A 21265-nucleotide genomic window follows, 5' to 3' on the forward strand; every position below is an offset into this window, starting at 1 on the left:
TTTCCTTGGAATTTGAGGACCCGGGACTGGTGCAGATCTCAGGCTACTGTGGCCTGGCAGATGTAGAGGCTTTTTTCTGTCTCCTACTTGCTCTTCATAGCCGCTTTCTACAGGGAACACACCAAACACTGGAGTCTTAGTGTGAATTCTACAGCAGACAGGCAGGCAGCAGGGAAGCCAGAAGGGTGGGTGAAGCTTTTCTGGACCAGCAGCTACTAACTGCATTCCGTTCCAGAGACACACAACTAAGTGCCCTCCCCCAAGACAGCCCTGTCCCTCCTGGAAGTGCTTGCAGTCTGCTCTTGTGGCTCAGCCAGCACTGTCCTGTGATGAATTTGATGAGGGTGGGGTGGGGCAGGAGCCTGGCCTGCGTGAGTTAAATGCTTTGTCCTGATCTCTAGTACTGAGGTCATGGTGCAGCCTCCTTTTACTCTGCTGCTTGGCATTGTGAGCAGGATGTTAGAACCCCAGGTCTTTTGACTCTGATTTTAGCACACTCGATCTTTTTTTGCCTCTTTTACTCAGCTCCAGGGTGAGGGTGTCAGAGGACAACCCTTAGCCCAGAAACACATGCTTAGTCGGCAGCACTGGTTGGACAGGTCCCAGCTGCAGCCCAGGGAGGGTGTTGATACCTGCTCCTCTCTTGCTTAGTCCTGAGTCCTCTTCCCCGTGCTTGATGGTTTCTGATGGGGCGGACTGAGCTCATATGAGCAGAAGACAGTCTTGAAGTGGCAGTAGGTAAAATGGTGTGTTTGTACTTATTTCTGCTGCTTGTCCCAGAGTGGGCATGGTGGTAGTGGGGGGGGGAGGGGCTGTCTCTCCACTGAGCTGCCACATGAAGTAGGAGTACAGAAGGGAGAGGGGGTTCGGTGTGCCTCCACTAGGTTGCATTCCTTCCCGAGTGCTCAGTAAGGTAGCTGACTACGAGTTTGGAAATATGGGGCTGGTGGGATTTTATGCCTGTGGAAGAATCTGGTTCCCAGAAAAAAGCAGTCTTTACCAGTAGTGATTTTCTGGAACAGCTGCAGGGGCGGAGGAGCATCTAGGGCCACACCTTCTTCCTCCTGGGTGCTTATCCTGTCTGTTCCTCATCTGACCAGAAATGCCTTAGCAGCTAGATCTGGGACCAGCTCTTCTGGTGGAGGCAGGGTGCTGGGGACTCTAGGAGGTTGCCCTCTCCTCCTACTATAGAGACTGACAGCATGAGCCTGTAACAGCATGCATGCTCTCAGGGGCATGAACCTCACTACCTGTCCCAAGCTCTGTGAACAGAGCTAAAAACTGTCCCTCGGGCTTGGCAGCTACTGTTTCCTTCCATTTTCAAAGTGTAGTTGCCATTGGGGAAGGCCACAGCTGTCTGTCCAGCCCTGGGTAACAGAAGCTGTGGGGTGTGGGTGAGCTAGAGTCAGGCTGGCTTCAGCTTCCCACCCTCGGGGTCCTGAGGCCATTGCTCTGCTCTCAGTCCTCTGCCCAGTGACTTTTCTGCCCACATCCCACCTGAACTCTTCACAGATGTCTCACTCTGATCTGGGTTGTTGGTGGGCAGTAGCTTCTGCAGCCCCTTGAGTCCTGGTTTCTCTCCTTCCTAACCAGGTGAATTGTCTTGAGCCACACCCACACCTTCCTGTGCTGGCAACCAGTGGTCTGGATCATGATGTCAAGATCTGGGCCCCCACCGCAGAGGCCTCCACTGAACTGACAGGGTTGAAGGACGTGAGTGGCACCCTCTACCACCTGCCCACCCCTGCCCTGAGCTTCCTGTCCTGGGGCAGCAGTGCCTGCTTCCTGGCCCCTCAGAGCATTGCTTCTATGCCTTCCCTGCGGGCAGCCCAGGGACAGCACTGAAGTGTTAGTAGAAATAGAGGAGGGGTCTGCAGACACCCTTCCCTCATTGGCTGCTCAGGCTATCCTCCATGATCTGTTTTGGCTCCATGTCAACTCCCAGAGGGGTCTTGGGTGGGCAGACCCAGTGTCCTCTGTGTTAGCTGCCTGCCCCACTTGGGCTGCAGGTGATTAAGAAGAACAAGCGGGAGCGGGATGAGGACAGCCTGCACCACACTGACCTGTTTGACAGCCACATGCTCTGGTCCCTCATGCACCACCTGCAACAGAGACGCCACTACCGGGTAGGCAGGGATGGGAGTTCCTGGGGAGTCCTCCATGCTGTCCATTCAGGGAGGAATCAGGTGGTCTTGGGCGGTTCCCTCCCTGACTGCCAGACCTGAGCCACAAGATGCTGTGTGTCTTTGCATACTGGGAGAGGCAGGGGCATAGCACACTGGGCACAATTTACTGGGACCCAGCGCCCCATCTTTGCACGTGCTAAGTGGAGTTGCTGTGACAGATACAGCCATAATTCTTGAGTACTGACTGTGGGTCTATCTCAGGCTCACTCCCAGCCTTTCCCCCACAGCGCTGGCAAGAACCTGGGATCGGAACCATAACAGTAGACTCCGACGAGTCTCCCAGCTCCTGGGACTCATCAGATGAGGAGGACCGTGTGCAGTGCATGCCGTCCTGAGCCCCACATGGGGTGCATGGGGCTGCCCCCATCCTGCCTGGGCAGCCCTCTCCTGCCTGACCAGCAAGCAGCAGAAATGCACTTTGGACTTTTTGCTTTAGAGAAGAGAGAGGCTCCTGAGAGAAGGATGAAGCCAGAGAGCACATGGGGAGTGTGAGCCACAGACAGCAGAATGGTCTCTTCCTCCAAAGCCTTGTTCTGGGCATTGGTGGCCTATTTTGTTAACTGCTTGGGGTTGGGAGTGGGGTTTCCTTTTCTTTAATCTCCTTTGATTTTTGGGAGGGGGGTGGGGCAGCTGGCTCTTTAAGCCCAAGAGCCAGAGCAGAGTGGTGAAGGCCATACTCTTGGTTTAGCTTTTTGACTTTTTCCTATTTTAAAAAAAATCCATGGCAATTTGTTGTTTTTCTCTCTGAACAGCCCCACCCCAAGATCTTTCCTGGGAAGCCCTGGAGTCCTCCCACTCCCCACCCCACACTGTGCTTCCCAGTGCCTGTACTTATCTGCTCTCCTGCCCTTGGCTCACAAGGGAAGGGCAGAAGGGGCGGAGGGAAGCGACCTGGAAGGAGGTGGCCTTTTTGGTTACTTTAACAAAAGTTGTTTGGCGGTAGCAACCTCCTCATCCCTGTCACTGTTAGAGGCCTAATTTTATATCTATAAATATATTAAAGAGCAAGTCAAACTTGGATGTATCATGTTAAGGTTATTGTCTAAGTTGAACTACCTATCTTCGGATGCAATAAAGGAACTTCAGGAGCAGGGTGAGTCCTGCAGGCCGAGAGTGTGAGCCATGGGGTCCACATGTTGCCCCTTCAGAAAGCTCAAAAGACACTTGGGTTCAGCCCTGGCATGCTTCCCGCTTAGGTTTCAGGGCTAGGAGAACAGGAAATTCCTTGCAACTCTGCCTCAGGTATTCTGTCTCTCAACTTTATGGGGTTCCCAGGATGGCCTGTCCTTGGAAGGTGACTGCACCGTGACTTCAGGAAGGGACCTGCCCTCAGGCCATTGGCCACCTGGCTCATTCAGCACCAGGATGATGGCTCGCCATGCTGGCCTCTTGTCCTGGGATTGAGGGACAGCTTTTCAATCTCAGGATCCATGGGGCTCAGACCCCCACCTTAGCCTGGTCACTAAGTATGAATGCCCCATCAAATTCTGCCCTTAAATGCTTGTGCTATTTTGTCTTGTCCCCACCAGGATTTCTGCACCAGGGCAGGCAGATTCTAGCCCAGGTGGGAAGGAGAGAGAAGTTAAGGGGGGCTCTCCCCATCAGCTCTTTTGCCTCAAGTCCTGGGCTGGGGCTGATGGAACCCACACGTGTGTTGTGCATTTTCTCTCAGTAAAGCTTTTTCTGACCACTGCACTGTGTGACTTGGGCACTCATTCCTGAAACCCTCACCCCTCACTGAGCCAGCAGCCCCACAACTCTGTCAGGAGGTGCTTTTAGAGTCTCTGTTCCAGGCTGTAGAGGTCAGTATTACCCCCACCCCCATTCATTCACAGAAACTGGAGAGTCAGGTCGGTACACCTTTATTCTGGGGTTAGGAGGGTCCGTGCACACTGCAGAAGGAACACAGGAAGGGGTAGGGAGGTTAGTCTTTTTAGATGATTTAGCCTCACAAATGACCGAACTGCTGAAGACGACCCTAACAGCCCTGTCTCCCTTCTCCTTTCTCCGAGGCACACTCTTCCCTAGTCCTCTCACACCACATACCCAACCCACAAGGACAGTTCAACATTTTCTCCCACTCTCCAAGGACCTATGGGTCCCTTCCCTGGGGGAGGAGAAAGCCCACTGGGGGGGTCCTATAAGGCAAGCCCAAGTTCAGCATAGGGTGTTAAGGCAGTGTCCGAAGCAGAGGGAACGTGGGGTGCTTTTCAACCCCCAACTTTTCCCTCCCCCAACAGCCCCTTTCCCCCACACACATCCCAAGAGCTGAAGCTTCTGCCAGGAGGTTCAGATGGCATGAGTTTCAGAGTTTCACACCAGGCCACCCTCCCTCCCATTCTTCCTAGACAGCTGACATGACACAGGCCAGGGCAGACATGGCAGTGCGGGTTTAATATACATATATGTAGAATATATATGTACACACAGTTAGCACGGTCGGGGGTGGGGGTGGCGGTACTCTAGTGCTGTGGCGAGGAGGCAGTCACAAGCCCAAGGCGCCAGAGGCTGAAGGATAGGGGTTTGCCCGTGCCCCTCTGGGTTGAATGGGGGTTAATACAAAGGAAACTAATTCACTACCTTTTTCTTTCCAGCTGGCACCTGTAGACCAGGGGGAGGGGCCTGAGGGTACTGGGGACTTTGTAAGAGGGGTGGGAGGGGGACCCCTACTCCTAAGGTTCAGGGTCTGCACATCAACAGTCTGAGCAGGGGTGAGGGGGGGCTGTCCTCACCCCACTCGGGCTCAGTGGGCACACATCCTGTGCAGTCCTAGAGCTGGGGGACGTCTAATGACAGGTGCACTTGGGGCAAAGAATCCAGTGGTCCTCATTCCCATTAAGTCCCTGCCTCACATTCATGCCCCATTCCTGGAGGGAACAGGAAGGGACCTCCAACCAAAGGGCCAGCCAGAAGCCCAACTCCTCAGCCCTCCCTGCAGGGGAAGCTTTTCTTGGCCCCTTGGGGTAGCTTCTGCACTTCCCCCTGCTCCCCCTCTCCCACACGTCACCATCCCCCACCTGGGCTCCACATAGGGGAGTCCAGGTCTTTTCTACTCCCACATCTGAGAGTGGGATTAGAGTAGAAGAAAGGGAAGTGGGATGGGGGCTCAGCAGCCCCAGCCCCTGACCCCCATCCCCTCACAAGGAGAGGAACTAGGTGAGCTAGACACACAGACAGACAGCCAGAGCGTGCGCACACGCACACACACGCGCACAGAGGGTTAGGACCAGGTTAGTAAGTGGGTGGGTGGGTGTCCCTGCCCCGGCCCTGGAGGGGGGAGGGAGTGGTCCGATGAAGGTCCAACCTTCCTCCCCTTGCTCAGGCTTTCTTCGGTGGAGGAGCCAATTTGATGATCTCTTCCTCAGAGGGCTGCCGGATAATGTCTGGGACACAGAGTGGGCGTCAGGTGTGGAAAACCCCAGCCCCCCACCCCTCCAGGGTAGCCTGTGGGTTGGAGCTGGCGGCACCTGCTCACCTTTGTACTTCTTGGCGCTGGGGATGCGGGTGAGTTTGGTGTCCAGCTCGTCCTCCTCAGAGATCTTGAGCACACGGGTCCTGTAGTCCACCACCATGGTGAGGAGGTCAGGCCGGCGTGAGATCTCAAAGATATGCTCTATGTAGGAGAGGTTGTCTGGGGGGGGGGGGGGAGCCATCAGAGCAGGTGTGTGTGTGTGGGGGGGCTGGCCTTCCACCCCAGCACCTGCAGATCATTGCCTCGGGGACCCAGCAAATGTGAATGCCGTGTCCCAGACTCACAGCTCACAATACTCCTCTCTCAGCCAGTGTAGACAATCTAAATCCAACTCTGGGCCCACAGCCCCAGCCTCTGCAACTGAGGCCCAGTCACTAGACAGACAATAGCAGGGTAGGACAGAAATATCCCACCCACTCTTTTCAGCATCCCTGGTGAGTGACCTGATTTCCTGCTGCTTGTGGAGCTGGGGCTCGCAGTGCTCCCATACCCAACAGGGACCTACAGCACAGCCCTAAGTCCACACTTCAGCTCCTACACCTGACCTTCCCCCCGAAAGCCCCCCACCTCCCCACAACTGGCATGTGCTCTGGGGGACCTCCTCAAACCCGCTTCCCAGTGAAGACAGGAGTGTGGAGCGATGGGAGGGTGTGGCTGTGCACCCACCTTTGTCCAGCTTGTTGTGTGACTCCAGGAAGTGGAACCAGGCACTGCCCGTAGTGATCTCCTCATTCTTGTCACTTGGGATGTCCTCCTTACAGGCTGACTTGAGCTGCTCCAGGTCCTCCAGGGTGATGTTGTTGGTCAGCTCCTGCAGGAGGGTCCCGTACTCTGCCATGGCTGGGGAAGGAGGGAGGGCAGCTGAGTGAGGGCCCCTGCGAGCTCCCACCCAGCCAGTGGGTCCAGATCATGAAGTGACAGGGACAAGGATACTGGGGGAAGTCAAGGCCTAGCGTGGTGGGGACACACACACATACACACACCCAGTTACCCTGCCAACAGCTCCCCAACAGAGGCAGTTGCTATAGTAACCTGCTCCCCTTTGCTTCTCTCACCAGCCAGCTGCTTCCAGTCCCCCCAGAATCGCCCCAACAACCCACAAACCCTCCACTGGCAGAAAACCTCCAAAAGGTGGCCAGGGAGTTGAGGGGCTGTCACTCTTTCCCCAACCCAGGGTCCCTCTCTAGCCATCACCCAACCCCCATTTTCATCTACAAGGATGTGTGGTTGCCTGATCTAATGTCCCCAGGCCTCTGCTGGCTGACATTCAGTCCTTGGAGGAAGGGTGGGAGCCAAGGCCACCCCCACCTTTGTGGAGTCCCCTTTCCCCTTTGCATACTCCCAGGAGCTTCCTGAACCAGCCTTTGTGCTGAGCCTGTGGCCCCCATACCTCAGAATCCCAAGCGGCTGACTCTGGCCCCCTGCCCAGTTCCCAGGCCGCTGGGTGGCAAGGGAGGGGTTGGTGTGATGGTGGCAGGCAGGGGCCACCATTCCTGCAGGCCTAATGCCCCCACCTCTTCTGGGTGAATTAGCAGACCCTTACCCCCACAGAATACTCTGTGAGAAAGTGAGGAACTCTACCCCCCTGGCCTCCAGAGCACACTTTCTCTATTTGATTGAAGGTGAAGTTTGAGGGAGGCGTTTTCAAAGGGCCTTTTCCCACCATGATGACGTGCCTGCTTTACAGGCAGACAGGCAAAGCATTGTCAGGCGCACAATGCCAGACCAAGGCGCTGCCCGGCTTTGGATTTGACAGAGAAGCCCCCTAGCCACTCCACAGTGGCTGGGGGGTGTGGTGGGCAGGAGGAGTGGGTGGGTAGATACCCTATCTTCCATGTTCCTGGTTCCTGTGCAGGGACACTGAGGCATCAGCACAGCCATTAAGCCAGAGTCCTGCTCCCAGCCTCCCTGGTGGCCACAAGACAGGCACAAAGGGCAGTGCAAGAGGTGAACATCCCCATAAGGGGAGCACCCAGTGGCCTCCTGGCTGCAGACAGCTGAGACAATGCTCACACACACACACACACACACACACACCTGCAAATCTAGGTCACAGCAGAAGCAACAGCTTGGAGCTCAGAACCCTCCAGCTGTCCACCACTGGGGCAGGAAGATGGGAGGGGAGGGGGGGCTGGGAGGGTCTGGAGCTGGGGTAACAGTGGAGGTGGGAATAGATCCAGAGGGTGGGGGGTGCATGGGAGGGAGGACCTGAGAAGCACTCTGAGGAACTGTGAGGCCAAAAAGCTGATTAAAAACTCTGATATTAGGGTCACCCTGCTCTGTCTTTACTGGAGGAAGTTTGTAAAGGCCTGTGGGAGGTAGTTGTGTGTGTGTGTAAGGGCCTGTGGGAGGGGTGTGTGTGTGTATGTGTGTGGTGTGTGTGTGTGTGTGTCGTCTCCTGGCAGGAGGTAAGATTTCAGCTCTGCATGCAAAACAGACTTGCAGGGGGTGGGCGGGAAGGGATGTGTGTGTGAGAAAGAAGCCTTGTGGGGGTTGGGGCAGCTTTCAGAGTGAGACACACAGGGGAGGTCCCAAAAAGTGGGGAGGGGCAAGAGGTGTCTGGAGCGACCCTCCTAGGCTGCTCCCCAGTAGGTGGGTGGGGGGCAGAGGTCAGCACCTGTGGGTGTGTTGGCACCTTTGGGATGAACTGTAGGTTCCAACCATGTTTCTGTCTATCTGAACCAGCTCAGAGTGTAAGAGACTTGGAGCATGGGCTCCATCCAGGGCCACAGGACGGGGAAGGGAAGGGCAGAGTCCGAGGAGGAGGCTGGAGCTTCAGCTCAGTCGTTACCATGGCAACCTCAGTTCTACCCCAGCCCTCCCCAATGGCTGGGTGGGAGCAGGAGTAGTAAGAAGGCAGGAAGGAGGGATAGGCGTGGCCACCTAGCTTAGAAACCCACCTACCCCCCTCTATGGGGGGGGGCTGGGGGCTGTGAGGAGCCCCTATCCCTGGTCCTCCCATGTCCCTGGAGGGGCAGGGGGGCCAGCACTGTCCCTGGTGGAGGCTGTGGTGCAGGGACAGGATACCAGGGCCGGAACCGCGACCGGCTGAGCTGCCAGGAAGCCAGCCCTTCCCTCCGGACCATTCTGAGTTCACACCTTCCTTCCTTCCTTCTTCCAGGCCCCAACTGAAGGGTGTGAGGGGGGTCTGCAGAAAGGGGGCCTCCAGGTAGGGAGGGGTCTGGGTGTGGAAAGGACCACCTGAGGATTTTATTCTCTGATTTCCCCCTTCCAGCCTCCCACCCTCCCTGCACTCCAAATCTTCTGCAGAGCCAGGATTAGGAGTGGTTGCTGGCCTCATCACATCTGCTGCAGCTGTGCGGCTGGAGGGGCACAGCTGCTGATGGGGGCAAGGTGGGGGAGGCTGCCCTGGAACCTGGAGTTGGGGGAGGTTAAGGAGAGGCAGAGGAGTACAAGTGAAGTCACAGGCTCCTGTCCTCAAGTTTATCCCACCCGAAATTCATCCCTGATGGATGCTGTAACACCACCATACTCCCCCCCCCCCCACCTCTCCCCCTTAGCTTCCTTCTCCCGGGACAGAGATGACCATTGTCATCTGTGGGCATAAAGGGAGAGGAGCGAGTGGGGTACCTGGCCTCAAGGCGGTCCACTGAGAAGGGAGACCCAGAGGTGGGGTGCCTGCTTTTGGGGGGTGGGGTGCCTGCTGTGTGCTACCTCTTTCCCCATCACTTCTCCCTATGCCATCCTCTTTCCCATCCACGAGGTGTTCTCCCCAGCACACAGGACTTCCAGGGTCCCTGCCTCAGTGCTCTGCTCTGGTCTTGGGGAGTGGTGAGTGTCCCTGCTGTTAGGGACTAGTGAGCTGGAGGGGCGGGGCCTGGCCTGGAGGAGAGGTCTCCTCTTGTAGAGACAAACACTGGGTCCCCCACACTCAGGAAGGGCGCAGGGGCCAGCTGGGCGTCTGTGGCAGTGTCCCCTGGGGCATTCAGCCACAAAGGGAAGCGTGTCCCCACCAAATGCCCTGGCCCCAGACACAGCAGTTACACTGATTTCTCAAGTCCCCCCCCCCCCACCGTGTCACTGTTCCCTCAGATATCCCTCTGTGCTTACACCCCCCCCCTTCCCTGACTGTGTCTGTCCTGCTGCTCTGCCCCCTCCGCTTGTCCTCTCCCTCACACATTCTCCTCATTCTCTGACTCGACACCACCGTTGGCTGACTCACTCATTCTTCATTTTCCTTGTTCCACCCCCCTCCTCCATCCTCAGCCGCTTCAATGCCCAGAGCTCAGATCGGCCCTGCGGACGCCATGAGGGCTCGGTCGGGACCAGCGCGAGGCCAGCGGCGCCCCGGCCCTCACCACCCAGCCCGCGCCCGCGCCCCGCTCACTCACCCTCCAGCGACAGCGGGCTGCCCCGCACCCTTCCCGCCACGCTAGGAGCACAAGCTGCAGCCCGGATGGGGAGACGCCCTGAACTTGGGGTGGGCTTGGGGACGGCGGCCCTGGCTGCGGTGCGGGAGGATGGCAGGGCGAGGCGGGGGCGGCGGGAGGCTGCGATTCGCCCAGTGCCAGACGGCGTGTGTAAGTCACATGGGTGCGTGTCACGGTGGGTGCAGCCGCTGTAGGTGAGTGTCCCGCCCGCACTCGTCGCTCTGGGGTCGGGGCTCCCCTTTCCCCTCTTCCCGGGGGGGGGGGGGGCGGCGATATGCGCCTGGCGGCCGGGGAGCCCTCCTGGGCGGGTTCGGGGCAAGAGAGGAGAGCCCCCCCCCCACACCCCGGGCCAAAACCTCGAGCAGAGGATCGGGCGGACCCCGCCACGCGGCCAGGGGCGCACGGCCCAAGAGGACCCCTGGCCCCCCTCTAGCAGGGGGACCCCTGGCCCCCCCCTCTAGCAGGGGGACCCCTGGCCGGCCCCCACCCGCCCCCGAGGTTCCCCCAACCCCCGGCTCCCCAGGCCCTCACCGCCCGCTGCGCTCATGGCGCGGCACTCCGCGTCCTGGGTCCGAAGCGTCCGGAGCCGCCTCCCGCCGCCGCTTCCGCCGAGCCACCCCCCTCCGGGCCGCGACGTCAGAGCCGGGGAGGGGCGGCGGCGGGCGGGGGCTTCTGGAAGACTCGCGGCGGCCAGGGGCGGGCGGCGCCCAGTCCAGCCCCGCCCCGGGCCTCCCCGTGACCTCGGGCCGGCGGCGAGGCGGGCCGGGGGCTGCGCGGCGGCTCCCAGCCTCTTTCCGCCGCCGGGCAGGGGCCGCCCTCGGCCCCACTTTGCCGCGTGATGGCGATGGAGGCTCAGTGGGAAGCCTTGGCAGCCCTAGCCCGCAGCCCCCCCACCCCGTCCCCAGATCTCCGCACTATCACCCCGCATCTCACCTCCAACCTGCACCCTCACCTCCATAGTCCCCATTCTCGACCCCCAGATCACCACAGTCTGACCCACACCCTCTCCTCCAGCCGGTACTTTCTCTCCCATTGGTGATCACACCATTCCTCTCTTCTCACCTTCCCCCCACCGTGAGGTAACTTATTTTCTGGGGGAAAAACACAGCGGTGAGCTCAGCATGCAAATATAGCCACTTGGCTGTGCCCCGCTGTACCCCGCTGTGCCCTGCCATCCAGGCCCAGACCACTCTCACTTCCTCTCCAGGGGACTTTCCTCCTCAGGTCCTCGCCTTAATGGAAGAAGGAAGAAAGAATTGGAGAAACATGTTCCTAGCTTGGCCTCCAAGTCTCGGCCCTACCCCAGTCTGGCCCTAGGGAGAAGAGTGGGCCCCGTGCATCTGCACCACCTCAAACCCTGGCCCTGACCTCTGGGGAGCCCTTCCTTCCTTCAGTCTCCACTGCACAGCCTCCTGCTTTGGGGTCCTGCATTTGACCCCACACGTCCTGTCACGGATCCTGAGGGCACCTCTCTGCCTTAGTGCTGAGTGGTGCTCAAACAGTGGCTTCCTTCACCAGCTGGAAGTCTCAGTACAGGACTTGGGCCCCCTGCCCACTCTCCTCCTTCCTGGGCCCTTCAGGGAGACACTGGTACTTGCTTTTGATATCAAGCATGGTGGAACCCCGCCTTTCTTTGCCAGCCCTCAATTCCTCTCTGAAGGGGTTGGGTACCCACCCAACTCTGTGTGCTGAGACCCCACACAGAGACCCCGGTGGAGGGGTATGAATGTGCTTGTCAGTGTGTGTGTGTGTGTGTGTGTGTGTGTGTGTGTGTGTGTTGCAAGCAAGAGCCGGCCAGGGCTGTGGGAAGCCACTGGTTGGGCCTGGAGGAAGTTCCCAGGCCACCTGGTGTTCTGGGAGCTGTGGGTACCTCAGCCAGTGCCAGCACACAGCTCTGCATTTTCAACATGCAGGAGGACTCATGTCCTGGCAGCAGGACAGACAAATGCAAGGCCGTGCTGATGCAGCAGACCCAGTGACCCAGCCTCCAGGGTGTGGCTGCAGGGCCCACCACACCCCTGTGCCCCAGAGCCCATCCTTGCTTCCCCCATGTCCTGCCCAGGGCAGTACCTGCACACCTGCTCATGTTGCCCCAGATCCTTTATTGAGGCCTCTTGTGTGACCCGGATACACAAGGAGAGACTCAAGAGCCATGGCCACCTGCCCCAGCAGGGCAGAGGATGGGTTTGAGGGGTGGCGTGCACAGCTAGAGGGGCTCAGAGCTTGGGGCCACAGGTGGGCAGGAAGAAAAGCACCAGAATGAGAGGGTGGGTGAGGGACAGGGAGCAAATCAGGGTGTGTGAGGGAGGAGGCAAGTGGGCCCGGGTGGTGTGGAGGGACACTGGCCTATCCCTTCCCCAGAGCCCACATCGGTATCCACCAGCCCTGTGGTCAAGAATGACCTAGTGTCCCTGGAGTAGCTCAGGGAAGGATGGAGGGAAGGGACAGGAGGGACAGGGGCAAGAGGGATCAGGCAGCTAATTGTCATCATCGTCATCATCATCATCATCGTCGTCGTCGTCATCATCCTCCGTGTTGATCTCTCCCTCTAGCACATCCTCCAGCCAGTCCTCCAGCTCCTCTGCTGAGGGCAAGTCCTCCTCATCGTCCATCTCCATCCAGATGCTGTCCGCCTGTGATGTGGGGAGGGGGGCAGGGGTGAGCCCCTCCTATGGCATACTCCCCATCTCTGCACTGGCACAACCTCCACCAGCCCAGTCCCGCCTCTGCATCCCTCAGCCAGCTGAACTGGGAGGCAGGTGCAGGTGGAGCTCCTAGCAGACCTCCAGGCTACATATAGGGAGATACTGGGGTGCCTCCTGGCCCAGAGATCCAAGCGAGGAGTCATCCAGGCTTTCACACTCACATCCCTAGCAAGCACTTTGCTGAAATCAGCCACCAAAACACAGGTTCACTCCTGAACCCTCAACACCTTGTCCTTCCTGATCCTGAGCACTGAATTCCTTGGAATTATGGGAGTATGCTCTGCACATGGCCCCTCTATGTCTGTGCTCTGCCTTCCTCCCCTTGAATTCTCTGTCCTCTGGTGAGGAAAGGCTTGATTTCAGGGCCTGCTGTGAATTTCTCCTGAGCTGCTGTCACTAAGATATTTTCTCTTATTACTGGGCTATTTATTTATTTTAGCAGAGCACTGCTCAGCCCTGGATTTTATGGTGGTGCTGAGGAGTGAAACTGGGACCCTGGTGCCTCGGGCATGAAAGTTTTTTCCATAACTATTGTGCTGTCTCCCCTGCCCATGATATTGGGTTATTTCATTTGTTCTTAGTCTTTTTGGGTCTATCACATCTGGCCTGCAATTAGGGGGCTCCTGCTCCTAGACCTATTCACTGCCCCCTCCTCACACATGTAAACATGTAAGAGAGCTGTATCCTTTGGAGGACTGAGGAGGGTTCATTCGATTGGATGGAAGAATCTGAGGGACCCCATGGGGACAAGGTGCAAGCTAGACCTTGGAGGGGTGCCCAGGTTTTGGCCAGTAGAGTCAAGGTGTAATGGTGAACCCCCTTGCCTTGACCATTGGGCGGGGCAGGGCTACTTGGGGAGGACACTTACATCAGTGACATTGACGACTCCTATTTGGGGGGCTGAGAGGTCGATGTCAAAGGTCTTCTCCCAGTAGGGCACCAGCTGCAGAGAGAGCACAGGAGTTAGGGGAGAGGTCTGCAATGAGGGGGGCAAGCCATGAAATGGGGGGGGTCTTCAGGCCCTGGGGAATGGGGACAGCTCCATGTGAAAGCTACACAGTCTCAAAGGACAACTAGTGGGAGGGTCATCTGGGGACACTGGGCCTCCTTCCTGAGAAAAGCAGGCTAGGGTTCTGGGCAGTGGTGTACCCAGTTAAGCATATGTATTACCATGCAAAAGGACCAGGGTTCAAGCCTTGTCTCTCCACCTGCAGGGGAGATGCTCCACAAACAGTGAAGCAGGTCTGCAGGTGTCTATTTTTCTCTTCCCTCTCTATATCCTCCTCCCCTCTCAATTTCTCTCTGTTCTAGAAAATAAAATTAAAAAAAGAAAAAAATGGCTACTGGGAATGGTGGATTTGTAGTGCCAGCACTGAGCCCCAACTATAACCATGGTGGCAATAAGAAAGAAAGAAAAAAATAAAAGAAAGAAAAACAGGTTGGAAACTTCTTTTCTGACCCCATTGTGCTTCAGAGAGGTCCCAGAACTTGGTGTAACCCCCCATTTCTTGCCTCTCCATGCCTAGCTCAGCCCTTTCTCTCCCACATTTCATTTACCCAGAAACTCTCACTTGTGAGTGGTATTCTCCTGGGAACAAGGTTACCATCTCCCTATACTCTCCAAGACAGAGACTCTGCACTTTGACCTCTGGTTGAGCTAATCAGCTGCTTCCTCCAAACTCTGGGTTCACCTCCAAGGAGCTGGTTGTGTGAACCCCCAGTTTCATGAATATGTATTGTGTTCCATGGAGTCTAAGTCCCATGCTTTCTTTCTTGGGGGGATACAACCTCTCAGGGTTCCTATGATGGAGGAGAGGCTCTTAAGATGGTCCCCCCCCCCCGTACTCCCCCAGCCGATCCCAGGACCACAGAGCCAGCCTGTACCAGCGGGAAGTCATCAGGGTCAATCCAGATGATGCTCAGGTCAGGGTTGTCTGTGTTGTCCTGAGCCACAGCCTTGAGTGTCTCCAGGAACTCGTAGCCATCTGCAGTGGGAACAGTGACATGTGTGTGGGGGAGCAGAGGTGACAGCTGCTCCTTCCTGCCTCCCACACCCAGGGAGTCCACTGCCAGGAACATCTGCCAGGTGCACTACCCCCCCTTCTTCCCACTACCCCACCGGCACCCCCTCACCAGGGTCTGCTTCCTCTGCAAAGGCCACAATGTGGATTCCATCCAGGTCGTCCTCCTGTAGGACACCCAAAAGTGAGGGTACCCGGGATCCCCAGATTCTTCTGAACCCCAAATTCTCCCAGGTTCATGGGAATTTCTGAATCTGGTATATTCTGGGGGGTAGGGTAAGGATCTGTCCCTTCAATGCTCTCTATATTTCCATGCCTTCTTGGCCTCTAAGTTTAGGGGTTCCCCCACCCCCAAGTCCTGACCCTCAGCTCTGCTGAATGAGTGAGTGAATTGGTGAATAGATAGGAGTATGAGTGAATGAATGAGTGAATGAATAAATGAATGAGGAAACTGACAGGTTCATGTGACCTGTTCCTGGAACAAGCCATCAGTGATAAGCAAAGGGGTAGTGGGTGGGTGGGGAGGCTTCCAGGGCTGCAGTCTTCCCAGCACCCTGCCTGCTCCCTAGTGGGCAGAGGTACTCACCCAGGTCTCATACATGCTCTCCGGCTTCAGTTTCCTCAGGGTGGACCTGGAAGAGTCAGAGTCAGCACTGTGGGGGGCAGTTCTGGGGGGGGTACCCAGGACTCAGGCCACAGATAGCTGTATAGTTGTAGCAAGTGGCACAGTGAAGGGGGGCCTGGGATTGGAGCAAGTGGGACAGGCAGTGTTCACTCATTCACTCACTCATTTGTTCATTGACTCATTCATTCACTCATCCGTTCATTTGTCCACACGTTTATTTTTACTCATTCATTCATAGGTTCACCGATGCACTCATTTCAGCATCCACTTCATTTTTCCATTCATTTGTTTATTCACTCATTTGTATATTCACTCATTTGCTCATTCATTCATTCATGTGCCCACTCAGTTGTTTACTCACTCATTTACCCATTCATTCACACACACACGCACACATATCCATTCATTAGTTCACTCACTCATTCAGTAGAACTGAGGGTTGAGCATTGTGAGATCTGTGTTAGCTGCTGTGTCATTAGGGTTAAACACACATGTGTAGTTGTGCTCTGGCAAAGGGAGCACCATCCAGTAGAAAGAGAGGGGACACTGTCTGCACTGCTCAGCAGTGTGGCTTCCAGGCCTCAGCAAGTTGGCATTGGGGACCATTGGGGACAGTGTGGCAGGAGAAAGTTCAGCAGCAGGCTGGGACTCTGCCACTAGCCCCATTGTCTAACCTGCTGCGCCCGAGGGACAGAGCCAGCTGCAACCCCGCTCCCCCAACACTGGTGGCTGAGGAGGATAAAACCCAGGCCAGGGCCTCAACCTCTGTCACCTGGAGGCTGGAAGAGCTCCAGGTGACAAGGCCAGAAGCACCTGCGGAGCCACCTGACCCCAGGCACTCAGGGTCAGTGCAGGGTCCTCTCTGTACCAGACCAGGGAGCAGGGGTACCACCAGTGTGTCATCCCAGCTGGTTCCGATACCCTGTGCCCCAAGGAGCTGCCCTGCTGCTCCCCGTTCTCTGTTCTCCCCTGGGTGTTCCCTGCTGTCATGGCCCCTTCCAATGATCCTCCCGTATGATTTCCCATCAGAGTTCTCCCTCTCGTGCCCTTATGCTTTCCCTCTGTGCTCCTCCCTTCCATGCTCCCCTTCTGCGCCCTGTGCTCCTACCTCTTGTGCTCCTCCACAAAGCTGACAATCTCCTCCTCGCTGTTGGGCTTGTCTGGGATGGTCACGGGCTCCTCCATGAAGGCTTCATAGAAGTCAATCTCATTCATCTTCAGTGTCAGCTTCTTTGCCACCTTGGAGTGGGGGGCAGGGACAGGGGTCATTGTGAGAAGCAGGGTCACAGGGGCAGACAAGGCTGGGACAGCCCAGGTGGCCTCATCACTGCATAAGTCATGGACAGTGAGCTGGTCTGAGGAGGGTTAGGCCAACATTCTGGGGTGCACACCAAACCCTTGGGGTGGCAGTGGAGTGGGTAGGGGACCCAGTGGACCTGGGTAGGGGGCAGGCAGCTGAGAGACACAACCTTGCTGTCAAAGGTGGCGAAGAAGGGGATGTATGGGTGGAACTCTTCAGCGGCGTCCTCATAGGCTTTGAAATCTGAGGGGTGCAGAGTTAAGTTGTGGGTCCCCTCTGCCCCCCATTCTTCTCCCTCCCCCACTCTTCCTTAGCAGCTGGGGCTCATTTTGGGTGTCCCTTCAGTCATTGGGTGTGGACAGAGGGATGTCAGGGGGCCTGCTGAGGAAGGCAGGGGATATTGGGGGGCTTATGGGAAGGGCAGGGGATTTAGGGAGCCTATGGGAAAGGCATGGAATGCTGGAACCCCTGTCCCTGGCTAGAGACCACAAGGAAGAGTTAGGAGGACAAATACCAGGCCCCTGAGTGAGGAAGGGACAAACTGGGGGAGGGGAGGGGACAGTGCAGCCCAAGGGATACCCACGCTCTGAGTCTTTGCTCTTGAAGTAGCCAATGAGCTTGATCTCATCCTCAATGTTCTCGAAGGCCTGCAGCTCTCGCTCCCCCTCAATCAGCTCCACTGGGTCCTCCAGGACCTGGGGTGGAGGTAGGGGTGCAGGGAATAACTAGGAAGCAGGGGAAGGGCTGGAGGAATAAGGATCAGGGCTGGGGGGATAGGCTCTGTGGATGGTGTATGGCCATCTGTGTACGTGTGTGGGGGTGCACACATGGGTCTATGTCATGTCCACATATGTGCAGGGGTGTTTGTGTGTGCATGTGTATGCACTTGTGTCTCTGCCTACACAGGGGTGTCTGTGTGCCTGTGTGTGTGCAGGCAAGGCTGGGCACAGTTGGGCAGTGAGGTGCTCACATCCAGCAGGAATTCCACCAGCGTGTCAGCAGATAACTCGCCATCGTACTCAATGACTTCGTCCCCCTTGAAGACGTAAATGCTGTCCTCCTCCGTCAGTCCTGGGGGAGCAACAAGTGTTGACCTAGGCCCAGGATGCACAGATACCACCCCTCCTCCACCTGCTTCCACACCACTTCTGCCCAAGGCCTTGCTGTGCAACTCTGGGACAAGCTAGGGCTGTGGCTGGGCTAAGGAAGAAGCACTAGACCTTCTGGAAGTTTCCTCCAGGTTACCCCCTCTCAGGCCTGCTTCTTAGGGCCACCCTGCACTCCCTGCTATTCCTGGTCACTGACCTCATCTCTTCCCGGCACCATGGCACCAGTGCTGCCCTCTAGAGGCTGTAATGTGGTAGATTCCCCCTTCGGTTACTCCAGGTTCCTCTGGCACCCCCAGTTTTTAGCCAATCCCCCTCTCTGGGGTTGGAATGTGCATCTTCTTGGGGGATAAAGGTGAGGCACAGACACCACTATATCCCACATTCAATAGTTTCTCCCTGCTTTCCCCAGAGATATGGTGTCCCCCCACCCCCTTCCAGGGTGGCTAGGTCCCTGGAGTCCCCATCAGTACCGCCCCCCCTTACCAAGCTTCTTGGCCACAGCTGCGTCTTTCTCAGAGTCCACCAACCCAAAGCCGACGCCCTTATCTTCCAGGACCTGCGCTGCTAGCTGCAGGGAAGGGCAGATTAAAACTCCCCATGAAGGTCTCAGGGTCCCCTTCACACCCCATGCTCTCAGCCTGGCCCCACAGAGTCAAGCCTCAACCACAGGCCACAGGCTTGAGCACACACTGCCTCTGTGACTTATTTGAATCTGTGTACAACTATGGCTCAAACCCTGTGCACTGCTCACACAGAGTCCAGGCCCGGCATGTGGAACCCCATCTTGCAAGTCTGCTCTCCCAACTTGGGGTCCACCCTGCATTCTGTACCACTCCAGCCATGATTAAGTGGTGGGACCTTAGCAGCACTGGTTTCTTCCAGAAAGGAGAGCCCAGACTACAGCCCAGCAGGAGAGGAGCCAGAGCCTGGGCAGGAACACTGGAAGCCCCCAGTCCCGGCTCCAGGGACAACTGCATCTTCAACATGACAGCCCCTCTGCTCTGGCTTGAAGGCAGTTGGAAGAAGAGAACTTTTAGAAAGAAAGTTGGGAGAGGTGACAAAAGTCCTTCCCCAACCCCCAGCTTTCCAGCCAGGTGTCAGGCTGGGTCCAAGGGGTGGGGGAGGGGGCAGAGAAGACAGGGGTGTGGTTCTTTACAAAATGCATGGCATGCAATCGTGCTGAGGATCAAATGTGTATACGTTTCCCACTTTGGATTTCTTTGGGGGAACAGCGAATGAGCAGCAAGCAGATTGGGGGTGCAGCACCCTGCCCTGTAGCCCTTGTACCTCTGATGGACCTCCTTTTCTTCTCTGCTCCCACTCTGAGAATACCCAGGTCTGACCAGACCCAGCACCACCCCCACATGGCAGAGTCACTCAGTCCCCCAAGAATGTGCTCACTTAGCTCAGGCTCCATGTCACTGCCCATCAGTCAGTACCAGGGGCTTGTGTGTAGCTCCTCACCCCCCAGAAGACTGGTCTGGGGTGTGGGAGGCCTTGCCAAGTGAGCTGGGCGCCTGTTGCCCCCCCCCTCACCTCCAGAATGAGCTCCTCCATCTCGAACTGCCTCTGGGAGGCCTTGTCGTCCTCGGGGTGCTCATGGTAGAGCAGTGCCAGCACCTCGTACTTCTTGAACACGTTCTTGTAGTTCTTGGTGTTCACGTTGACCACACGGTCCACGCCATCATACTCAGGGAAGTTCAGCCCCTCCTCCCCCAGCACCCCCAGCTTGGGGGTCCCCAGCACCAACAGCGCCAGCATCACCAGCTGAAGCCCAGGCACCACTCTGGTCCCCATCTTACTGGGCCTGTCCTGGTCCAGAGGGTGGCCTGTGAATCGAGGCCCTGGTCGTGAGTGCTGTACTCAGGGCTCACGGTAAAGGGGAGACGCCTAGAGCAGTGGCTGAGGCCACGGCCAGGTCGGGAACTGCCTGTGGGGCCAGAGGCAAAGGGTCAGGAAGAGGGTGGGGGTGGGGAGGGAACCAGAGCCGGGGCACTGGCTCCCCAGGCCCCACCTAGCTGAGTCTAAATATGTCCTGGACTTGGCAGGAGGCATGTAACCTCCCTGGCCGGGACAGCACCACCAGGGCCCTGGCCTGGGCTTCTGAGATGCCACCCCTATGGGATGTCCAGAGCTCCTCAGCCTTGTCCTTGTGTTGCCACGGAGGGCTCATCTCCATATTAAGAAAGGAATAAGCTAGCGCTATAAATAAGACCAGATGAGTCGGAGGTAAGTGAAGCTGGGGTGGGGGGTGGTGGGGTGGTTGGAACTAGGGAGATGCTAGAGGGAAGGAAGTGGGGCTAGGGTCAGAGGTCAAACCAGGGATCTGTGCCAGCTGATCAGTGCTGGGTGGATGAGGGGGCTGGGAAAGCACAGTGGCTCATGGGAAGGGACCCTGCTCAGCCCTCTAAAGAGTCAGCACCAGGATGAGGTCATCCTCTGGATGGCAGACAGGCCCTGGCTGTGTGGTGCTGGCTGGGCTCAGGTCAGTTCCTTTGTGCAGGTCCTGTTCCTGCGTCTGCCACCGGAGGCAGGCAGGGCTGGGTACACCCACCCCGGACACGAACACTAACACATCCAGCTCTCTGACTGCACTCAGGTCTCTGGGGGACAGGTGGGAGGATTCCCAAGGAGGTGGTAGTGACTATTCATTCCCTCACTTTGGGCAGGACCCAGAGGCATAAGGATTGACATGGGGAGGTGGAGAGGTCTATGCCCAGGTCATGGTATTGTGAACTCTGTGCCCCAGCAGCCAGGAAGGTTGGTGGGGGCTCTAGGTCCCAGTCTGGGGGCAAGGGTAGAGGGATCAGTCAGCTCTGGACTCAGGAGGGAGGGGACCTCTCCATAGTCCTTGGGGTTCTTACAGGTAAACTAAGGCAGGAAGGAGACCATGGGTGAGGGAAGGTTGAGAGATTAGAGTCAGAAGCCCTGCCTGGGGGTGTCTGATTCTGGACAAGAACTGATGAATGCTGCTCTGAGACAGGGGCACCAGATGATGTGTGAGGAATGGAGACATGGCAATAGCAGGGCCTGGGGGAGGAGGGGTGTCCTCAGGGGAGAGCTGATCTAGCCTGAATGTGGCCTGCCTGCACCAACGAAGCCACAGAGCTTGGTCCTGGTCAGGGGGTGGGGGGATTACCAGGCCCCAGGGCTGTGCAGTCAGGGGGAGAGGGGCAGGTAACACCTCTGTTTCTCACTAGGAGGAGGGGACACAATTGGACGGATGTCAGCATGGTAGGTGTCTCCAGCCTGCATCTGGCCCTCTGAGGGTGACAGTGGCCCCCTTTTCCATCCCACCCCCACTCCCACACCTGTTGCACCCAACCCTTTCAGCTCCCTCCCGCCCCGTACCCCCCACACACTCTGTTCTCCACTTTCCTTCAGCCCCTGCACTCGGCTCCACTTGGGCTGCTGGGTTTAGCAGGCCTCAGCCATGGGATCAAATGACCCTGAGCT

The 21265-nt window shown here is 57.2% G+C and overlaps 3 protein-coding genes across 8 annotated transcripts in view; 1 reads left to right on the top strand and 2 right to left on the bottom strand.

Annotated features, from left to right (window-relative positions):
• DCAF8 (DDB1 and CUL4 associated factor 8) overlaps positions 1-3204 on the top strand; it is a 69773-nt gene extending 66569 nt beyond the window's left edge. For 3 of the 5 annotated variants that reach the window (XM_060197683.1, XM_060197685.1, XM_060197684.1), the window contains 3 exons: positions 1594-1713; positions 2010-2126; positions 2939-3204. In XM_060197683.1, coding sequence (XP_060053666.1) covers positions 1594-1713; positions 2010-2126; positions 2939-3109 — 408 coding nt within the window. In that variant the 3' untranslated portion in view covers positions 3110-3204. Of the gene's footprint in view, positions 1-1593; positions 1714-2009; positions 2127-2413 lie in introns of all 5 variants that reach the window. The other 2 variants (XM_007530566.3, XM_060197686.1) reach the window with 2 other exon arrangements.
• Positions 3205-4032: 828 nt separating this feature from the next.
• On the bottom strand, positions 4033-10732 carry PEA15 (proliferation and apoptosis adaptor protein 15). 2 transcript variants are annotated; one of them, XM_007530565.3, is made up of 4 exons: positions 10581-10732; positions 6325-6498; positions 5662-5817; positions 4033-5569 (listed from the first exon to the last, which is right to left on the bottom strand). In XM_007530565.3, exons 1-4 carry the CDS (start codon positions 10594-10596, stop codon positions 5505-5507), a joined length of 411 nt encoding a protein of 136 aa, XP_007530627.2. In that variant the 5' UTR covers positions 10597-10732; the 3' UTR covers positions 4033-5504. The 2 variants fall into 2 exon arrangements, with proteins under 2 accessions (XP_007530627.2, XP_016046980.1); XM_016191494.2 differs by lacking the exon at positions 10581-10732 and adding an exon at positions 10011-10497.
• Positions 10733-12131: 1399 nt separating this feature from the next.
• On the bottom strand, positions 12132-19825 carry CASQ1 (calsequestrin 1). Its single transcript, XM_007530564.2, has 11 exons — positions 19346-19825; positions 18293-18377; positions 17671-17771; positions 17284-17395; positions 16870-16943; positions 16509-16639; positions 15362-15407; positions 14888-14942; positions 14639-14739; positions 13623-13697; positions 12132-12682 (listed from the first exon to the last, which is right to left on the bottom strand). The coding sequence occupies exons 1-11, from the start codon at positions 19604-19606 to the stop codon at positions 12527-12529; spliced, it is 1197 nt and encodes a 398-aa protein (XP_007530626.1). The 5' UTR covers positions 19607-19825; the 3' UTR covers positions 12132-12526.
• Positions 19826-21265: the final 1440 nt, after the last annotated feature.

This window comes from Erinaceus europaeus, chromosome 9 (genome assembly GCF_950295315.1).
Source record: "Erinaceus europaeus chromosome 9, mEriEur2.1, whole genome shotgun sequence".
NCBI lineage: Eukaryota > Metazoa > Chordata > Mammalia > Eulipotyphla > Erinaceidae > Erinaceus > Erinaceus europaeus.